Raw genomic sequence first — 20,070 nt, 5'->3', positions numbered from 1 at the left:
CCAGCTACAGACTAGGCATGCTGGTATAGGGAGGGGCCACTACTCACCCTGGAGGCCACGATCAGGGCTCTTTTTCCAACAGGGCACACGACCACAATCCATTCCTGCCCCAGATCTGAAGGGACGTCAATCAACCACTCAGACAGCATCAACTGGGGACACCAAAAAATGGCATTAAAAATCAACAGGGGTGGGGTGCGTGGCTGTCTCAGTCTGTGGAATATGCGAATCTTGATCTCAAAGTTGTGAGTTTGAGCCCCACGGTGGGTGTTGGAGATTACTTAAAAAATAAAATATTAAAAAGAAAAATCAGCAGCGGTGTGCTGCTGCGACATCTGCACCAACAGAAAGTTCATATCCTATATATATAAAATGAGAATACACGTAGGCTGACAGTGGACCTGCACCTGCTTGCTCTTAGTTGACTTGTCTCAACTGACACTGACTCAATGGAGGCCGCGTGAACTTCACTGTGAACTTCAACTTCTCTCCTCATCTTCATTTCCTGCATCCATAATTCTTACTACCTTGCTTCCTGTGTCTGGGTGACGGGACCCTCTTCCTCATCTTACTTTGTCCATCTGCCTGCCGTTCTCATAACTATTATGTTCTAGGGGCTATAACCTCAGAGATGAATAAGGTCCCTGACCTTGAGATGCTCTTAATCTAGATCATTTCTCAAACTGGTGACCCCAAATACCTTACCAAAAGATTTTGGGAAAACTGCCTTAAAAAACGGGGGTGGGGGGACACGGGTGGCAAAATGAATCTGCAAAGATGAACTCTTCCACTCTTGGCTCACAATCCCTCCCATCTACACAGAGACTGGCCTATCAACTACTCCCTCCCACGGAATCTCTCATCTCTCCTTCCCCTTGGCCCACAAAATGCTCAAGCCCTAATCATAAAAAACAAAACAAAAATGAAAACCTTTAATCACTCTGCGTTTCTGTTAAACTATTCCACTTTCTCCTTTTTAAAACAACTTTATATTTCTTTTCTTTATTTAAAGTTTATTCATTTTGTGAGAGAGAAAGCACGAGTGGGGAAGGACAGAGGGAGAGGGAGAGAGAATCTTAAGCAGGCTCCACACCGTCGTCACAGAGCTTGACTCAGAGCTCAAGCTTATGAACCACAAGATCATGACCTGAGCTAAAATCAAAAGTCGGACACTTAACCGATTAAGCCGCCCAGGCGCCCCAACAACTTCATATTTCTTGATGCTGCCCTCCCGCCCCCTCTGACACCCTCAGTCCAGATTTGCTACCCCCGCAGCCCTGCCAACAGCCATCAGTGACCTCCTCTCTCTCTTCCCTCTCCCCCACCTTATCCTCCCGGCTCCACTCCTGGTGTGACACTGCTTGTCACCACCTCTTTGTCCTCCTTGACGCATGTTCCCTTAGCCCCATGACACGGTGCTATTCTTTTTCCTGCCAAACATTCCTCCAAATGCTTCCCCAAAGCAATGTAGAGAATGTTCAGGAGGCTGTTTTAGGTTCCCCTTCTTTTCTCTTAGATGCTGCCCCACTGGGGCTGGACCGCATTATGTTTGCAGCCTCACCTGCCATTTCTGAGAGGACACCTCCTAATTCTCCTTTTTCATTTCCAAATTGCTTTCCTTTCCTCCAGACCCATATTTGCACCTGTCCAGGAGGTATCTCTTTCTCTGCTTGCTCTCTCTGTACCTTAAACTCAATGTACCCAAAACAGGATTCACTGCCTTTGGTCACCCAAGTACCTTCCATCCCTGAAACCCCCCTTTCTCTTTCTGCATCCTGTAGCCCTGTTAATAGCAACACCACTCTCTGTTACCGAATCTTAAACCAAGGCGTAATCAACACTTCCTTAAAGAATGGTACTGCTACAACACCAAAAGCACAAGTGACAAAACACAGGAGCCATAAATAAGACTACACCAAAATTTAAAACTTTAGTGCTGCCACTGATACCAACAGCAAAATAAAAAGATAACCCACAGAATGGGAGAAAATATTGGAAATTATGGATCTGATAAGAGACTTGTATCTAGAATATATAAAGAACTCTTACAACTTAATGATAAAAGGCAACCCAATGAAAAAGGGGCATAGACATTTCTCCAAAAAAGATATACAAATGGTTAATAAGCATGTGAAAACGATGCTGGATATCATTAGTCATTAGGGAAATGCAAAACAAAACCATGAGACACAACTTCACACCCACTAGGGTGGCTCTACTCACAAGGATGGACAATATCAAGCACTGGCAAGGTGTGGAGACACTGGAGCCCTCATACACGGCTGGTGGAAACGTAAAACATTGTAGTCACTTTGGAAAACAGCCTGACAGTTCCTCAAAATGTTAAACACGGAGTTACCATATCACCTAGTGATTCCATTTCCAGGTATATACCCAAGAGAAATGAAAACATATCCACACAAAAACTTGTGTGTGAAAGTTCACAGAAGCATTATTCACAATAGCCAAAAAGGGAAACAACCCTAATGGTCACCAATGGATAAATGGATAAACAAAGTGTAGTATATCTATACAACAGAAAAGATTTTTTTAATGTTTATTTATTTTTGAGAGAGAGTGAGCACAACGGGAGAGGGGCAGAGAGAGAGGGAGACACAGAATCCAAAGCAGGCTCCATCCAGGCTCTGAGCTATCAGCACAGAGCCCGACGTGGGGCTCGAACTCATGAACCCCAAGATCATGACCTGAGCCGAAGTTGGATGCTTAGCTGACTGAGCCACCCAGGCGCCCCAACAGAATATTATTTGTCAATAAAAAGAAATGAAGTTCTAACACATGCTCTAACACAGATGAACCTTGAAAACCTTATGCTAAATGAAGAAAACCAGGCAAAAAGGGTACATCTTGTATGATTCCATTTATATGAAATGTCTAGAAGAGGCAAATCCATAGAGAAAGAAAGTATATTACTGATTGCTAAGGGCTGGGGGAAAGGAAAAATGGGAACTGATTGCTGATGGGTATGAGGGTCCTTTTTGGGGTGATGAAATGTTTTGGAATTAGACAGTGGTAACAGTTGCACAGCCCTGTAAATATATTAAAAACCACTGAATGTGTCAAAACCCTGTAAATGTGTGAATTGTATGGTATGTGAATTTATCTCAAGGCTGTTTAAAAAAATAGTACCTAATACTTGTGGGGCTCCTGGCTAAGTATTTAGGGTATACTATCTCATTTGATCCTTCTAACAATCCTATGAAATAGTACTGTAAATATCTTCATCTACGGATAAGAAACCAGAGATTTAGAGAGGTTAAGTAACTTGCTTAAGGTCAACAAAAAGCCTGGCTTTGAGGTCAGGTCAATGTGACTTCAGAGCTTAAACATTTAACCACTTCTCATATTGCCTCTTCTATCCAATCTACTGTTAAATTCCATCTGTTCAACCTGGCAATACTTCTCATATTCATGACCTCATTTTCTTTACACCTTCACTGCCCTCAGCACTCATCATCAGATGGTTTTAGCAAAGTTAAGCTCCCTACTACAGTCTCTCTCTTCCAGACCCTTTTATATACACTGATGGGCATGTCATACAAAGTCTCAACTCTGTCCCTGGCTCAACAATTCTTGGTGGTTCCTCGAAATCTAAACTATAGTCTAGGGGGACCTGGGTGGCTTAGTCAGTTAAGCATCCAACTCTTGATTTTGGCTCAGGTCATGATCTCATGGTTCATGAGTTTGAACCCCAAGCAGGGCTCTGTGCTGACAGTGTAAAGCCTGCTTGGGATTCTCTCTCTTCCTCTCTCTCTCTCTGTCCTTCCCCTGCTCATGCTCTCTCTCTCAAAAGAAAACAAAACAAACAAAAACCTTAAAATCAGTAAATAAATAAACAAACAAACAAAAAAGTCTAAACTCTTGCACATATTTCTTTGTTTTTGAACGTTTATTTATTTTGAGAGAGAGAGAGAGAAGGAATCCCAAGCAGGCTCCTTGCTGTCAGCACAGAGCTGGTCATGGGGCTCGAACTCATAAGATATGGGATCATGACTTGGGCTGAAATCAAGAGTCCAAAGCTCAATAGACTGAGTCACCTAGGTTCCCCAAACTCAGGGCTTTTGTACTTCCCAGAATGAGTCATTTTTAAAGGATGTAATCTTTTCTAAAGGTGTAATCTCTCCACCTAGGTGGGGCTCAAATCCATAATCCCGAGGATCAAGAGTCGTGTGCTCTATTGACTGAGCCAGGCAGGCACCCCTCCTGCACCTATTTCTGCTGTATTCCTTCCTCTAAGCCGATGCTGCTCTATCCTTACTGGCCTGCATACTGCTCTCAACACACCATATACTCCTCCCACCTCAGGGCTCTTGTTCATCCTGTTCCTGCTGCCTGGAATGCACCTCTGCCTATCAATGTCCTACTCATCCTTCAAAGCTGCCTCCTCGTTCATTAACCTTTTCCTGATTTCACAACACTACTTCCTTCCCTGTTGGAAGCTAATCTCACTTTCTTGTAGCAAAAACCACAATCTCCACTTATTCCGGGAGCACAGGGGCCATTTCTGGCCCTTGTCTACCTTCCCACACACAGCCTAGCTTAATACAGGGCAGGGCCTTCAACAATGCTTGCTGAATAGAACTGAACTATACTCTGTCATAAAGGATGTTATCCATGCTGTAGTTGGGGCACAGAAAGAAGATGGGAGTGTGTGCACCCAGAAACCATATTCTAAAGGTGGGAAAGGATTCTGAGGTGACAAGACACTTGGGTTATAGAGAGAAGAATATAATAGAAAGGTAGACTCCCGATCCCACTTGGACCAATACCCTGCCTTCTGGAATACCTGGACTGCCTGAAGCACTGAACAGTTTCCATGCCTGCTTCTCCTATGGCTCCACAAACCACACCAGTTTCTTTCTGCAACCTACAGGCCACTTAGTCACGTTTGTTATAGTCAGCTGTTGTTTTACGGCCTCAACCTCACGTAGGCCAATTGGCTGGCTGGGGTGGCCGTGCAGGCTCCCCATATTCAAGGGCAGCTGTACTTCCCACCTTGCACCATCTGGATGTGAAGATCCAAGACTGGCATGTTAGTCCCCTGCTTGGGAAAGACGACCAACCTAGGAGGTGGAGTGGGGGCAGTGCTGGACTGGGCAGGCCCGATGCAGAACCGCTTTACAGCGACCACTAAGAAATGACAAGTGCATGCAGTCTGTTAGTGTATCAATAGCTCAGAGGTCTTCTGCAGCAGGCCGGCGACCTTTGGTTATAGTAGGGCGTAAATGTTCTCAAACCCACCAGCCACAGCCTCCCTCAGTGACCCCCAGTCAGCACATGGCACTGTAAGCCATCTCTTTTCCTAGTCCATACATTTCATGCACAGCAGCAGCTTCTTTGCTATCCCTATTCCTTTCTCCTGTCTCCTCCTCCTCTTTTTTTTTTAATGTTTATTTTATTTTTGAGAAAGAGAGAGAGAGAGAGAGAATCAGTGGGGAGGCGCAGAGAGAGGGAAACCGAGGATCCGAAGCAGGCTCCGTGCTAACAGCAGAGAGCCCGATGTGGGGGCTTGAACTCATGAACCTCGAGATCATGACCTGAGCTGAAGTCAGACACTCAGCTGACTGAGCTACCCAGGTGCCCCCTCCTCCTCCTCTCTTTATGGCAACATTTCCTTTAGTGGATTTGACCTGGCCTCACCTTCTCTGGACTACTCACTTGATTAGCATAGCGTTTTGGTAACTTCTTGCCAGTGTCAACGTCCATCTCTTCGTCATCTTTTTTATCATCTTCTTCCTCACTCTCCATCCCTGTCCAGTCATCTTCAGCCAGTCGTCTGGCATGGTTCACGTAATCCAGCCGCTTGCTGGAGGAAAGAAGGCACAAGGACAGGCCTTTATGTCTCATAGGAAGACCCCCTACAGTGTGACTAGTTTAGCTTAATTCAAAGGCTCCAAGTTCAAGAGACCCTGGGGATTCTAGTGGAAGAGATGGTAGATTTTCCTTCATAAGGCTCAACTAGTGATGGCCCCCTCACTGGTCCTAGATAGGAAGCACCCTCTGAACACACTCAGCCTTCCTCAGAATTTCTTAAAGACGGGCAAAGTAAAACGTTGAAAGGAATTTTCAAGGTTCACTAGCTGGAAAAGCTGACCCCACTCCCACCCACCCCATTCCAGACTCCCACACCTCTACCCAGGTGAGAGCTGACACTTTCCCGCCTGGCAGGCATCTAGTCCAAAGGCCCTGGGTAATTGAAGAGAAGAATCACTGAGACGTGGTGAGGAGTTTAAAACAAGGACCACTTCTGGGATTTTCCAACTTCCATAGCTTTCTGAGGAGTGGCCAGGCCTTCTTCTAGTTCTTATCTAACTTTCAAAACAGGCCTCTTAGCTTACGATTTAATCTATCTTTTACTTGTTTTTGCTTTATTGTTATCCTTCTCTCTTTTGAAAAAAACTACGTATTCTAGAAAGCTTGGGCAATTAGTTAAGAAAGAATAAGAACTGTTTGGAACCTAATTGTTCCAAAGTGATCTGTAGATACCTTGTAACCTCCTGCACTTGGTTCCCTCAATGCTAAGGCAAGAAACCCACTACGGAGGCAGTGAGACCAGCTCAGCCGGTTCTCCTCAGATACTCTCAGACACATGAGTTCTTGCACATTCACGTGAGGGTGCACACCAGAGAGGCATATGAAAGCACGATGGTGTTTTAATTCAAGAGTAAGGAAGGGGGCACCTGGTGGCTCAGCTGGATACGCATCCAACTCTGTCTCAGGTCATGATCTAGAGGTTCATGAATGTGGGCCCTGTGTTGGGCTCTCTGCTGTCAATGCAGAGCCTACTTCCTCTGTCCTCTTCTCTCCGCCCCTCCACCCCCATCCCCTCTTTCGCTCAAAAATAAATAAATAAACATTAAAAAAAATTAGTTCTTTCGAATCCTCTATTCCTTATTACCCAGAAAAGGCCTGTGTTGTACTCAGAATACAAGGATAGGCCCTGACTTCAGAGCAGCCCAGCCTCAGACACTCCTATCCTGCTCTCTTCCCTTGCTTGCTCATCTTGGCATTGAGAATTAAGTGTATGGAAGACATTTCCTCAGATTCCCTGTGGAATTATTTGTATTGAATTCTCAAGGGCTCCACAGAAACATTCGGGCTGAAGGCAGACAGGAAGACCACACCAATGCCAGGATTCAGAGTGCAGAAGCCACACAGGGAATGTGGGGAGTGGAAGTCTGGGTGTGGCCTTCACAAGTCCCTAAATCGCAAAGCTCAATGCTGCTGCCAGGGAAAAAAGAAAAATTTAACCAAATAGCTGAGCTTTGCTTTCAAACTTCAGCCTTTCCCTACGTCTCCATCTTTACCTAAGCTCTGGGTATAAAGGATGTCTACCTCTGCCAGGATTTACCCCTCCCAACCTCATGGGCAAGGTGTACCTACTAAGGGTCTACTTCGAAGAGACAAGCCTAGAGCCTCCTGATTGGAGGCTCCCAGCCTGGAAAGAGAAAGCAAAGAGTTAAAGCATCCCTTACGATTTCTGCAGTTCCAATAGTCGGCGGCGCCGCTCACTCTGCTCCAAGGAACTGTACTTGGACTTGTACTGGGACAGGCGGGGGTGTGGGGCAGCTGTGCTGTTCAGATCTTGAGACACAGAAAAGCTACTGGCCAGGGCTTGACTCAGCTCTTCCATCTTCCCTACAAAGGAAAACATAAGAAAATGGTTCATTCATTTCATATCACCTCCTGTGTACAGGCAGTTATGATGTAACATGATGGCTACATTCCTAAAAAAAACTCACTTGATCCAAAATCACAACTGTTTCCATGGGGAGAGAGGAAGTTAAAGGGTAAACGAGTTATATATGAGCATAACATTAATTCCTGCAGATATTTCAATAATTATCATCTTGATAGCTCTCAGTGTACCGATATAAACTTATATATACATCAAGACAAATCAAGTTCACCCTGCTAACTTTTGCTTTGTCATTCATCACCAGTAGCCCGTCACTAATTTCTTTTTATCATCATTGATGTCCAGTGATGTGATCAAGTACCTAATTTTTTCCTGAGTAGTTCTTTTTTTTTTTTTAATTTTTTTTTTTCAACGTTTTTTTTTAATTTATTTTTGGGACAGAGAGAGACAGAGCATGAACGGGGGAGGGGCAGAGAGAGAGGGAGACACAGAATTGGAAACAGGCTCCAGGCTCCGAGCCATCAGCCCAGAGCCTGACGCGGGGCTCGAACTCACAGACCGCGAGATCGTGACCTGGCTGTAGTCGGACGCTTAACCGACTGCGCCACCCAGGCGCCCCATTCCTGAGTAGTTCTAAATAGCCATTACTCAATAACTTTTAATATTAATATAACTTTTTAAAAAATGCACACATTTTATTTTATTTTATTTTAGAGAGAGAGACAACGGCGTGAGCAGGGGAGAGGGCTATGGGAGAGAGAGAGAATATCAAGCAGGCTCCACACTCAATTCAAATCCTGACGTGGGGCTTTGATCCCATAGCCCTGAGATTATGACCTGATCCGAAATCAAGAGTTGGACACTTAATTGACTAAGCCACCCAGGTGTCCCTATTTTATTTTTTTAAGTAAGCTCTACACCCAATGTGGGGCTTGAACTCACCACAAGATCAAGAATAGCGTGTTCCACCAACTGAGGTGGCCAGGCACCCCTCTAATATAACTTTCCCTTAAAAAAAAATTTTTTTTTTAATGTTTATCTATTCTTACAGAGAGAGAGAGAGAGGCAGAGAGAGGGAGACACAGAATCTGAAGCAGGCCCCAGGCTCTGAGCTGTCAGCACAAAGCCCGATGCAGGGCTTGAACCCACGAGCAATGAGATCATGACCTGAGCCAAAGTTGGATGCTTAATTGACTGAGTCACCCAGGGGTCCCTCTAATATAACTTGCCGATGCAGATTTTACCCAATTGTTGTTTAACTTTCTAATAAATGCCAACTTACATTAGAAAATTTAGCTCCAGGAGAAATACTGGTCCTGGGCCCTTACAGCAAGACAAGAGGAGCCCCAATCCCAAACCTGGCAGTTGCTTTCTCATTGTATATTTTGTTTTGTTTGTCTGTTTTGTTTGTTTGTTTGGAGTGGACAAAAGGAAGGTTTCAGGGCTACCCATGTAGGACTCACTTGTCAAAGAGCTAGATGTAGAAGGCTACCTACCAGTTAACCCCAAGGTGTGTGAAAGACTGACATGTGGTACACTTGGGAGATGGAGTAGATTGGAGACAGAGTACCCAGGTGTGCCCTAAAGAATGGGAGTAGAGAGAAAGAGGTGAATTCACATGTCACTCACCTTTCTGTGAATGAAGGTATGAAGTGGCATAGGAGCTTAGCTAAGGGTTAAAGGTGTGCCTCAGACTGTAAGAAAAAAGAACATTTAGGAGAAATCAGACTCACAAAGCTGGGCTGGCCTAACCCTTTAGGTGTAGTATAAAACAGAAGACATCCCCAGTGCTTAAACTCCACCCCAGACCAGGTCCCACTGCTCTGAGCACCAAAACCAACAGGTTCATTCCAGAGCCTCCATGGTTAATAACAACATTATGGGTCTCTATTTGGCAATGAATTACTTTCCATTGCACATTTGAAGTCAGATTTCCCCCCCTAATTTGCAGCATTTTTTTTTTGAGAGGAACTTAAAAAAATTGTGGTTAGAAATCCATGACATAAAATTTACCATCTTAACCATTTTAAGTTACAGTTCAGTAGTGTTACGTACATTCACATTGTTGTGCAACCAATTTCCAGAATTCTTCTCATCTTGCAAAACTGAACCTCTATACTCATTAAACATGAAGGGAACCTTTTTTTAAATTTAAGATTGACATATTACTGGTATGGTTTCGAGGTGAATCTTTTTTTTAATTAAAAAAATTTTAATGCTTATTTATTTTTGAGAGAGAGAGAGAAAGAGAGAGAGAGAGAGAGAGAGAGAGAGAGAGTGCAAGCTGGGGAGGGGCAGAGAGAGGGGGACAGGATCTAAGGCAGGCTTCACGCTGTCAGCGCAGAGCCCGATTGTGGGGCTCCAACTCACAAACCACGAGATCCTGACCTGAGTCAAAGTCGGAGGCTTCACCGACTGAGCCACCCAGGTGCCCCAATGAATCTTAACATACTTGTAATGCAACCAGGGTGGCCATTTGTGGTTGAGCTGGGTGATGATTACGTGGGATTCATAATGGTATGCTATTTTCCGTATTTTCCTGTACTTGTGTACACGTCTAAACACTTCTATAACACAATCTTTTAAAGAATTCATGATGTCCTCGGCTTACCAAAGTAATGACCAAATCTGAAATACACTCATTAGGCCTTGCCATGCTTTTATCTTGGTGTGGCCTCCCGTTCCGCCAAGAATCACAAAATCATTACACACGCCTTGGATACTGGGGCGGCCCTCTGTATCTTTGTGGCTGTTCTTGGCTGGCTCCTGCTCTTTCAACCCATTCCTTGGATGGGGCTGCCTCCAAGGGTCCTGACCTTAGCCCGGGTGGTCTCAGCCAGACTCAACGCGCGTCCCCTGCCGCCTCTGCTGCCTCCTCCTCCCCCCTCCGGCGCCCCCGCCTCCCACTCCCCAGGCGGGGATCTATGGCTCCACTGCTGCTTCCACGGGGCTCCAGCCCCGGGGACACTACCTGCTCCACTCGGTCGTCCTCCCCGCCACAGCCCCGCATAGCCTTTCTCTAGGAACGCGGCCCCCTAGGCCTTGCACGATTCGCCCCTCCCCCACAAAAAGTCCCTGAGGGGTCCTGGCCCGACAGCCTGTAACAGAAGAGCGGCAGCGCGCTCAAGGGGAGCCTGAGCCTGGCTTTGCCTCTCCAGGGGACGCCTCGGGAGTCCAGGAGTACCAGCCGGCCAGAGGGAGAAGCAGCCGGGAGCCGAGGGGCAATTCGGGAGCCGGCGGGGCCCAGGCTCGAACCCAGGACTCACCAGGAGGAGGTGACAGTTCCAGGAGCCGCGGCCACTGCTGACGGGAGCAGACCAATCAGCTGCTCAGGGAGGGCTGGGCCCACCCCCTTGGCCGCTGCCGCGCCGCCGGGCCCACCCGCCGCGCGCCGGGAGTTTCCGGCTCCGCCCACCATCGTGAATTCCGGGAGTGCAGCCGCCGTCCGGTCGCTCGCGGGCCGTTATTTCCGCCTTCACTGGCTGGCGCTTTTTCGGTTGGCCCAGGCAGGGGTCCTTTTGTGATGCACTGTTCGGGACCATTCCTGCCCGGTGACTTGGCCCTGCCGAGGCCTGACCACAAGCTCCTCGGGGCTCCTTTCGCCAATGGGAAGATCCCCGATCTCGGGGCTGGGCATTCACAGCCCTCCAGGCCCTGGGTCCTGAAGCTTCCCCCAGATCCGCCCGCTTTTTAGGAGTACAGGCAGTCCGCTCTCTCTCCTATGCCGGCAGTGCCGGTTGCCTGGACGACACCCCTGGCCCCCGACTCCTCACACACCCGTCTCAATTAGACATTCCCGTCCCTTTCGCTCTTACTACACCGGCGACATACCTCGATTACAGCCCGTTTGCTCAGTTTGGGAGTCTCTTTCCTACTCGGCTGTGGGCTTGGCAACGGCAGGGACCTGGCTTGATTGCTGCTTAAGAAGGCAGCGTCTGGCGCAAAACGTAGCACTCAGTAGACCTTGGTGAATTCCTTGAAGGGATTACGGCAAAGGGGTAGGGAGGGGAGAAGCAGCCGAGATTTAGGAGAGATAATCAAATTAGAATGCAGCCTCTTGGAGGGAGGACTGATGAGACGCAAACTAAAGATGTGACAGCCATTTACTGAATGCTTACATTGAGCCAGACACTGCTTCACGTGCATTATCTCCTTTAACCTCCAAATAACACAAAGAAGTAGACTGAAGCTCTGAGAGGTTAAGTACTTGACCAAAATCACACAGCTTTCAAGCCAAACATTTGAACTGCTGAATGTTGGACTTACAGAGAAGTTGGATATTACTACACTACAGAAAATACACGTTTTGAGTCCAAGGAATGCCAAGATGTTACTTGCTACATATTTTAAGTACATGACACCATCCGTTTGAACAAAAAAACACAGAAGATCAGACTGATACAGAGGGTAATGGGTGCTTGGGGCCCTGGAAGACCCAATTTTTTGGGCCTCAGAATTTATGTAGGTGAGCTCTATTTTTTTTTTTTTAATTTTTACTTATTTTTGAGAGAGACAGAGACAGAGACAGAGACAGAGACAGAGAGAGAAGTAGTGGGGGAGGGGCAGAGAGAGAGGAAGATACAGAATCTGAAGCAGGCTCCAGGCTCTATCAGCACAGAGCCCAATGTGGGGCTCGAACATATGAACCTCAAGATCATGACCTGAGCCAAAGTCTGGCGCTTAACCGACTGAGCCACCCAGGAAGCCCCAGTGAGTAGTCTGACTCTTTCAGTAGTCCGACTGAGCAAGGCTGTGCACTAGGTTATTTATTTGATGCATCCTCAAATAATAGCTCATGTTTGCCTGATTTATGAGACAGACAAAGAAAAGCCCAGGGCCCGACTTCACTAGGGAACTTTGACATCAGGATATTAAGTATTTTGTGTCCCAGAACCACCATTCTCTACCCATGACTATGGAGGTCACACTAAGTGGTCAGAACTGCACAGAAAAGAACAAAGGCCCTACACATTAAAGCAAAATGAGCTGAGGTCCAGGAAAAAAGGCTCCAGTCCCTCATTCATACTCAGCTGAATAACTTCTCATATCACTGAAAAGAACAAACTAAATGGTACTTGGCCCAGGGGTTCATTTGGAGCCAGTCTGTGTTCCACAAGGGCCTGCTCTGCCTAGAACAGTGTTCTAGTTCCCCAACTATAGCCATTGGCACCTCACCTTCACAACACTGGCCACATACACATACACATACACATACACATACACATACACATATACCTGTGCTTAATGTCTTTAAATCAATTTACTATCTTAAAAAAGCCTAAACAGGGGCACCTGGGTGGCTCAGACAGTCAAGTGTCTCACTTTGGCTGAGGTCATGATCTCGAGGTTCGTGAGTTTGAGCCCTGTGTTGGGCTCTGCACAGACAGCTCAAATTTTGTGTCTCCCTCTCTCTCTGCCCCTCCCCTGCTGTGTTTGCTCTCTTTCAAAAATAAATAAACTTTAAAAAATAACATGAAATGAAAAAATAAAATGCTAAATAGAGGAGCCTGGGTGGCTCAGTTGGATGAGTGTCCGACTATTGATTTCAGCTCAGGTCATGATCTCATGGTTCCTAAGTTCAGGCCCTGCCTTGGGCTCTGCCCTGGCAGTGCAGAGCCTGTTTGGGATTCTACCTCCCTCTCCCTGCCCTTTCCCTGTGTGTGCAAGCATGCACACGCGCGCGCGCGCGCACACACACACACACACACACACAGTCTCTCCCTCTCTCTCTGAAAATAAATAAACTTAAAAGAGGAACACCGTAGCATTTCTTTAAATCACTTCCCACTTTAACAAAGTATCTATAAAATATATACACTGTGAAAATAGTATATGTTATAATCTAGCTAAATACTAGTAAGTGCAGAAAACTGTGAGACTGAGGACTTTGTAAGAATCAGATTAGCAAGTGTTGGAGAAGTGACATGGAGTAACACAAACAGAACTTTTCTTTTGTACAATCAGCAAAATCCAAAGAGAACAGAAAAGGGAAGATCCACTTTCTCTCTCCATAATTCAATGTTATTTAAGGTAGAATCTACGCACCCCCTAAAATCATCCGGTAAGCGCCCCCAGGAGGAGGAATCCCTACCTAACACAGAGAAGCTTGGGAGCAGGACAGTGTCCAGCCATTTCCAAAAGAGGAGGCTCTCATTGGGAGCCCTGAGTGTCACTCTGTCATCAGTCAACAGATGTGTGTATAATGCCTACCGTTGGTTAGGTACTGTGCCACAGGAAATACCAAAATGACTCAGACTGACCCAGTCCCTGCCCTCCAGGGGCTTACAGCCCAGTTGTGTAGCAGAGAAAGACAAAAGGTAGGTGCTATAGCTGACTGCAGACCGGTGTTAAGGAGCTCAGGTGACTGGGTAGAGAGCAAGTGGGGTGGGTCCTGGGGCCAGTGTTCAGGGAACTCCTCTCAGAGATGACATTGAGTCAAGACCTGAATGATGAAAAGGAGCCAGTCATGAGGACAGAGAGACTGACCCCATTTCCAGAGAGGCTTTGTGTGAGGGGTAGACAGAAGGCAGGGAGGAGGAAGAAGCGGTGGGAAGATGAAGTCACAGAGGCAGGTGGGACACCGAAGCCTGTAGGCCGCAATGGGGAGTTTGGATTTTACTTGCATTGCAGATGGAGGTCTTCAAAGTTATGAGATAACCAAATTTGAGTTTGAAAGAGCTCACACTGGCCACTCAGTGGGGAACTGAAGCGGGCAGTGATGGATCAGGAGGCCAGTGAGCAGGGCTGGCATAAAGTGGTGGCAGGGAGGGCTTACTGTTCTCAAAAAGAGGAGGAGGTAAATAAGAATTATACATGTGTTCAAGTCCAGTCCCCCAGCCAAGACATTCCTCTTGAGGTTACTGGAAGTGAAAGAGAATTGGAAAGGGAACAGCTTTCTCCTGATGTAATTTTAAAAAAAAATTTTTTTTTAACGTTTATTTATTTTTGAGACAGAGAGAGACAGAGCATGAACAGGGGAGGGGCAGAGAGAGAGGGAGACACAGAATTGGAAGCAGGCTCCAGGCTCTGAGCCATCAGCCCAGAGCCCGACGCAGGGCTCGAACTCACGGACCGCGAGATCGTGACCTGAGCTGAAGTCGGACGCCCAACTGACTGAGCCACCCAGGAGCCCCTCTCCTGATGTAATTTGATGTGATGTAAGGCCTAGGCCCTTCAACATCTTGAGGACCAGAGCTTCTCACTGCCCACTGGGAGACACCCTGTAGAAGAGGGATTCTTCAGCAGGAGGGAGACTCTGACTTGAGAGAGTGACAAAGTCATGTATTAACAGTTGTCACATGAGCCAGGATGCAGAAACTGCAGTCATAGGAGACCCTAAAGCTCAGAGGAGCCACACTTCCTCTCCTCCACTCCCACAAGGTCCCTAGGGCTCAGCTCTGGGTGAGAGGAAGCATGTCAGAGAGGTTAAGGTCCTGCGTTCTGGAGCTGGATGGCTTGGGTCCAAATCCAGACTCAGCTACCCGCTGGTCTGTGGCCATGAGAGTTATTTCACCTCCATATGCTTCAGTTTCCCCCTCTGTAAAATGTGGCTAATAATAGTAACTACCTCCAAGGTGGTTATAGTTAAGTGAGATCATCCATGTAAGGTAAATCATCAAAAATCTTGTTTTATTAGTGCTTAACTTCTTGTTTTAAGATCACCTTTCCCTTAACTGACTGACATATCATGAGTAAGTTGACTTTGGGGTGCCTGGGTGACTTAGTCGATTAAGTGCTGGACTTCAGCTCAGGTCATGATCTAGCGGTTCATGAGTTCGAGCCCTGCGTCGGGCTCTGTGCTGTCAGCTAGGAACCTCCAGCTTGCTTCGGATTCTGTGTCTTCCTCTCTCTCTACCCCTTCCCCACTCGCACTCTGTCTCTCTCTCTCTCTCTCTCTCTCTCAAAAATAAACATTAAAAATAAATAAACAAATAAATAAATGAATAAATCGACTTCTAATTAGGTGAGCCCAAGATGATCTCTTTCTTGCAGACCAAAGTGCATGCCCGTGATTTTAATCCAGGTCTTCCTGAGTCCAAAGTTCCTAATCTTTAGCCCACCAGACATTGCCTGCTCTGTATTTTAAGGGATCTCATTTTGCTCCTGATTTTCAGCCGGTGAGCTGAATGGGTGACTTGGTTCACCTCTACATTGCCCCCTCCCCATGCTAGGAAGAGTCCCAGCCCTGGATGGTGGTGGGGGCTGGTGGGGAGGAGGATATCCTCTGGAAACTTCCCTGGGGACTGACAGTGGGGCCCATTCTCAGATGCTAAGACCAAGATCTGTCCTAACGTTCATCCAGCTTTCATCCTGGGTCAGGACTGAGGATTGCTGGGCCAGGCAAAGCACCCCTAATTTCTTTGCTGCCTCTTTTTAAGTGTTGACTGCACTCTTTTATATCCTCTCCTCCACAGCAAAAACTTTCAGAGCAGAGTGTGGTTCAGCCTTCTGCTATTAAAGAGAGGAGAGGGAGTGAGGCCTAGCACAAGAGGACATGCCTCAAGTCACACTTTTAAGTCATCAGCAGGGCTAGGCCCCTGCTTCTCTTTCTTTTTGCCCACTCTTGCCTGCAGCCAGTCAGCCTCCCACCCTCTCAGTTGTTGGGAGATGATCTGGAGCTTAGTGGTGGTGCTGGCTCTGTGCCAAGCACTGGACTAGGCACAAGGCTTGTGCTTCTCAAAGTGTGACCAGCAGCACCTTGGGCCCACTCCAGATGTGGAAGGGATGGGCTATCTTGCTACCATAATTTTTAATGGCTGTGTTTCATCATAAGGAGAGCCAATACTATTTTTAAAATGTTTTATTTATTTTTGAGAGCAAGAGAGAGGGTGTGTGCACAAGTCGGGGAGGGGCAGAGAGAGAGGGGCCTAGAGGGTCCAGAACAGGCTCTGAGCTTACAGCAGAGAGCCCAATGGGGGGCTGGAACTCATGAGCCATGAGATCATGACCTGAGCCCAAGTTGGATGCTCAACCAACTGAGCCACCCAGGCACCCTGAGGATATCCAATAACTTAACCAGTCCCCTTGGGACACATTTTCAATTTTTCGCTATTATTCTGTATTATAAATACTGTGATGAAGATCCCCATAGCTATTTTTTTGCAAAGACCCATAATTTACTTATGCTAAATTTTTGAAAATGACATTTCTAGGTCAGAAGGTATATAATGTATGTTCCTAAGGTTCTTGATACATATTGTAAAGTTGTCTGAGAGGGTGTATCAATTTGCCCTCCTGCCCACTGTGTATATACATTTTTTTTGATCCATTAGGCTTTTTTGTAACAAGTCTAGCTCCCTGCCTTTCCTTCAAGTTTCTTTTTCTACCCCTCTTTCTACCCCTACCTGGGGAGGGAAAGAAAGGAGGGGCTGAGTTTTAAGGTCTTTATTTATTTATTTATTTTTTTTTTTTGGCCTTCCTCTAAGCTTTAGGTTTTAACCCATGCAAGGCGCTTCTTTAAGCACTTTGTAGGAATTAAACCATTTAATTCTCTCCATAATTTTTAAAAACGTTTTAAAAAGTTTATCTTAAGAAAGACAGTGGGGGAGCTGAGCGGGGAAGGAGCAGAGAGAGAAAGAGAAAGAGAGAGAGAGAGAGAGAGAGAGAGAGAGAGAGAGAGAGACTCTCAAACAGGTTCTGCAGTGTCAGCACCGAGACTGACTCAGAGCTTGACCTCATGAAACTGTAAGATCATGACCCGAGCCAAAATCAAGAGTCAGATGCTTAACTGACTGAGCCATGCAGGTGCTCCATTAACTTTCTTTTTTTTTTAAGTAGGCTCCACAGCAATGTGGGGCTCTAACTCACGACCCTGACATCGACCCTGACATCGAGTTGCCTGTTCTACAGACTGAGCCAGCCAGGCGCCCCCCTCCATAATTTTTAATGTATTATTATTAACCATTCCCATTTTTCACTTTTTAAAAATTGTGGGGGCGCCTGGCTGGCTCATTTGGAAGAGCATGTGACTCTTGATCTCAGGGTTGTGAGTTTGAGCTCCATGCTGGGTGTAGAGATTACTTACATAAATAAATAAAACTTAAAAAATATTGTGGTAAACTGTAACATAAAATTTGCCATTTTTTCTCTGCCTTCATCATGGAGCCTGCTTTGGATCCTCTGTCCACCCCTCTTTCTACCCCTCCTCTGCTCATGTTCTCTCAAAAAAAAAAAATAATAAATAAAAAATAAAAAAATATTTGCCATTTTAAACATTTTTAAGTGTATAACTCCATGGTGTTAATTACATTTACCATGTTGTATTCACCATCCCCACTATTTCCAAAATTTTTTCATTACCCCAAACAGAAACTCTACCTGTTCAGCAATAATTCCCCATTCTTTTCACCTATCCCATATTACTACTTATTTGCAATACAGAAAATGGAGGCACAGGAAGGCTAAGTAAAATAACCAATGTTACATGGCTAGTTAAGCATAGAAGCCACCATTCAGACTAGGCAGTCTGGCTCCAGAACTTGCTTTCTAAATCTGGCATAGGTTTTTTGTTGTTGTTGTTGTTGTTTTTTGGGTTTTTTTTAAGCCCAAATTTTGTGGTTACAGGTTCTTTCTTTCATGTCTTCCCTGCAAAGAATGAAAGACTTTTCTAAAGAATCTTGTATTTTACTCCTAAATTCCTAAACCCAATTTCCTCCAAGAGAACTTTGAAGTTGTATCCATTTGGGCTACAGGTGCGGGATCTAACTACTCCAAAGGGCACATCTGTTTCATTGTCCTGTGCAGTCTGGTAGGAGCCAGTGGTGGCTTTTAGAGCACCAAACTCTCCATGAAATCCCCAATCCTGGGAGCCCTAAGGACATTTCTCAAATGGGCTGAGATTGTGCCCAGCCACCAGAGCTCAGTGCTGAGGAGCAGGATTTCTCTTTTTTTTTTTTTTTTAAAGAGAGCGAGAGGGGCGCCTGGGTGGCACAGTCGGTTAAGCGTCCGACTTCAGCCAGGTCACGATCTCGCGGTCCGTGAGTTCGAGCCCCGCGTCGGGCTCTGGGCTGATGGCTCAGAGCCTGGAGCCTGCTTCCAATTCTGTGTCTCCCTCTCTCTCTGCCCCTCCCCCGTTCATGCTCTGTCTCTCTCTGTCCCAAAAATAAATAAACGTTGAAAAAAAAATTTAAAAAAAAAAAAAGAGAGAGCGAGAGGGGCGCCTGGGTGGCTCAGTTGGTTAAGTGTCTGACTTCAGCTCAGGTCATGATTCTTGAGTTTGAGCCCCACATCGGGCTCTGTGCTGACAGCTCAGAGCCTGGAGCCTGCTTCAGATTCTGTCTCCCTCTCTCTCTGCCCCTCCCCTGCTCATGCTCTGTCGCTCAAAAATAAATAAATGTTTAAAAAAGAATTAAAAAGAAAAAAGAGGGGCGCCTGAGTGGCTTAGTGGTCGAGCGTCCGACTTCGGCTCAAGTCATGATCTCACAGTTCGTGGGTTCGAGTCCCATATCAGGCTCTGTGCCGACTGCTTGCTCTGAGCCTGGAGACTGCTTCGGATTCTGTGTCTCCTTCTCTCTCTGCCCCTCCCCTTCTCACACTTTGTCTCACTCTGTTTCTCAAAAATAAATAAACGTAAAAAAAAAATTAGAAGAAAAGAGAGGCAGAAAGACAGAGGGAGAAATAGAATCTCACGCAGGTTTCACACTCAGCATGGAGCCCGATGCATGACCCAAGCTGAAATCAAGAGTCAATTGCTCAACTGACTGAGCCACCTGGGTGCCCCCCTCCTTCCATTTCTAAAGGAATGGCACCAAAAAGAACATGGCCTTTAGAGTCAACTCTGGAATTGAACCCCAGCCTTTACAATTCTTTCTGAAGCTGAAAAGGGCAGGGATAACATGACCTACCTTGCAGGGTTGTTGGGAGGAACAAATGGTAGCCACTGAGGTAGGGCCTCAGTGAGTGTTAAGCTGAGCGCTTGCTCCTTGCTCAAACCTTTATACAGCACCTTGCTGGGGACCAATCACATTGCCTGGTGCTGCTCTTTCTCTGCTGGCTTGGAAACTCAAATTCAGGGATTCTCTCTAAACCCCTACCTGTCCCAAGGGCTGGCTGTGCCAACATTGACAGTCTTTTAAAGGGAGCATGATGCCAGCTCTGCCACTTACTGACTATGCAGTCTTGGGCAGTTTGACCCATCTCTGCCTCAGTTTCCTCATCTGCAAAGTAGAGGATAATTGGATTCCCCGCTTCATAGCACTGTTGGGAGTATTACACAGATTAAAACATGTAATGCACTTACAGCTGTGCCTGACACATACTAGAGGCGTTTGCTAGTGTCAACCTGCCGTTTGTTTCTCTACCAAATGCTGCCTTTCACCTGGGGAAATGGAGAAGGCATACATAAAAGCCAATCCATTGGTCTTGGCAGTCTATTTATTCTCCTCGTGCAAGTCTTGGGTAAAAAGAGGTAGTCT

The 20,070-nt window shown here is 46.2% G+C and overlaps 1 protein-coding gene across 7 annotated transcripts in view; it reads right to left on the bottom strand.

Annotated features, from left to right (window-relative positions):
• SNUPN (snurportin 1) overlaps window positions 1-20,070 on the bottom strand; it is a 36,590-nt gene that overhangs the window by 8,352 nt on the left and 8,168 nt on the right. The window contains exons 1-5 of one of the 7 annotated variants that reach the window (XM_047861887.1): window positions 11,489-11,529; window positions 9,287-9,351; window positions 7,494-7,656; window positions 5,677-5,824; window positions 48-152 (exon numbers count right to left, since the gene is read on the bottom strand). In XM_047861887.1, coding sequence (XP_047717843.1) covers window positions 48-152; window positions 5,677-5,824; window positions 7,494-7,651 — 411 coding nt within the window. In that variant the 5' untranslated portion in view covers window positions 7,652-7,656; window positions 9,287-9,351; window positions 11,489-11,529. The other 6 variants (XM_047861882.1, XM_047861886.1, XM_047861888.1 and 3 more) reach the window with 6 other exon arrangements.

The sequence above is a fragment of the Prionailurus viverrinus genome, chromosome B3, assembly GCF_022837055.1.
Source record: "Prionailurus viverrinus isolate Anna chromosome B3, UM_Priviv_1.0, whole genome shotgun sequence".
NCBI classification, from domain to species: domain Eukaryota; kingdom Metazoa; phylum Chordata; class Mammalia; order Carnivora; family Felidae; genus Prionailurus; species Prionailurus viverrinus.
Note: the sequence above shows the minus strand (reverse complement) of the source record. Positions and strands in the feature narration are given on the sequence as shown.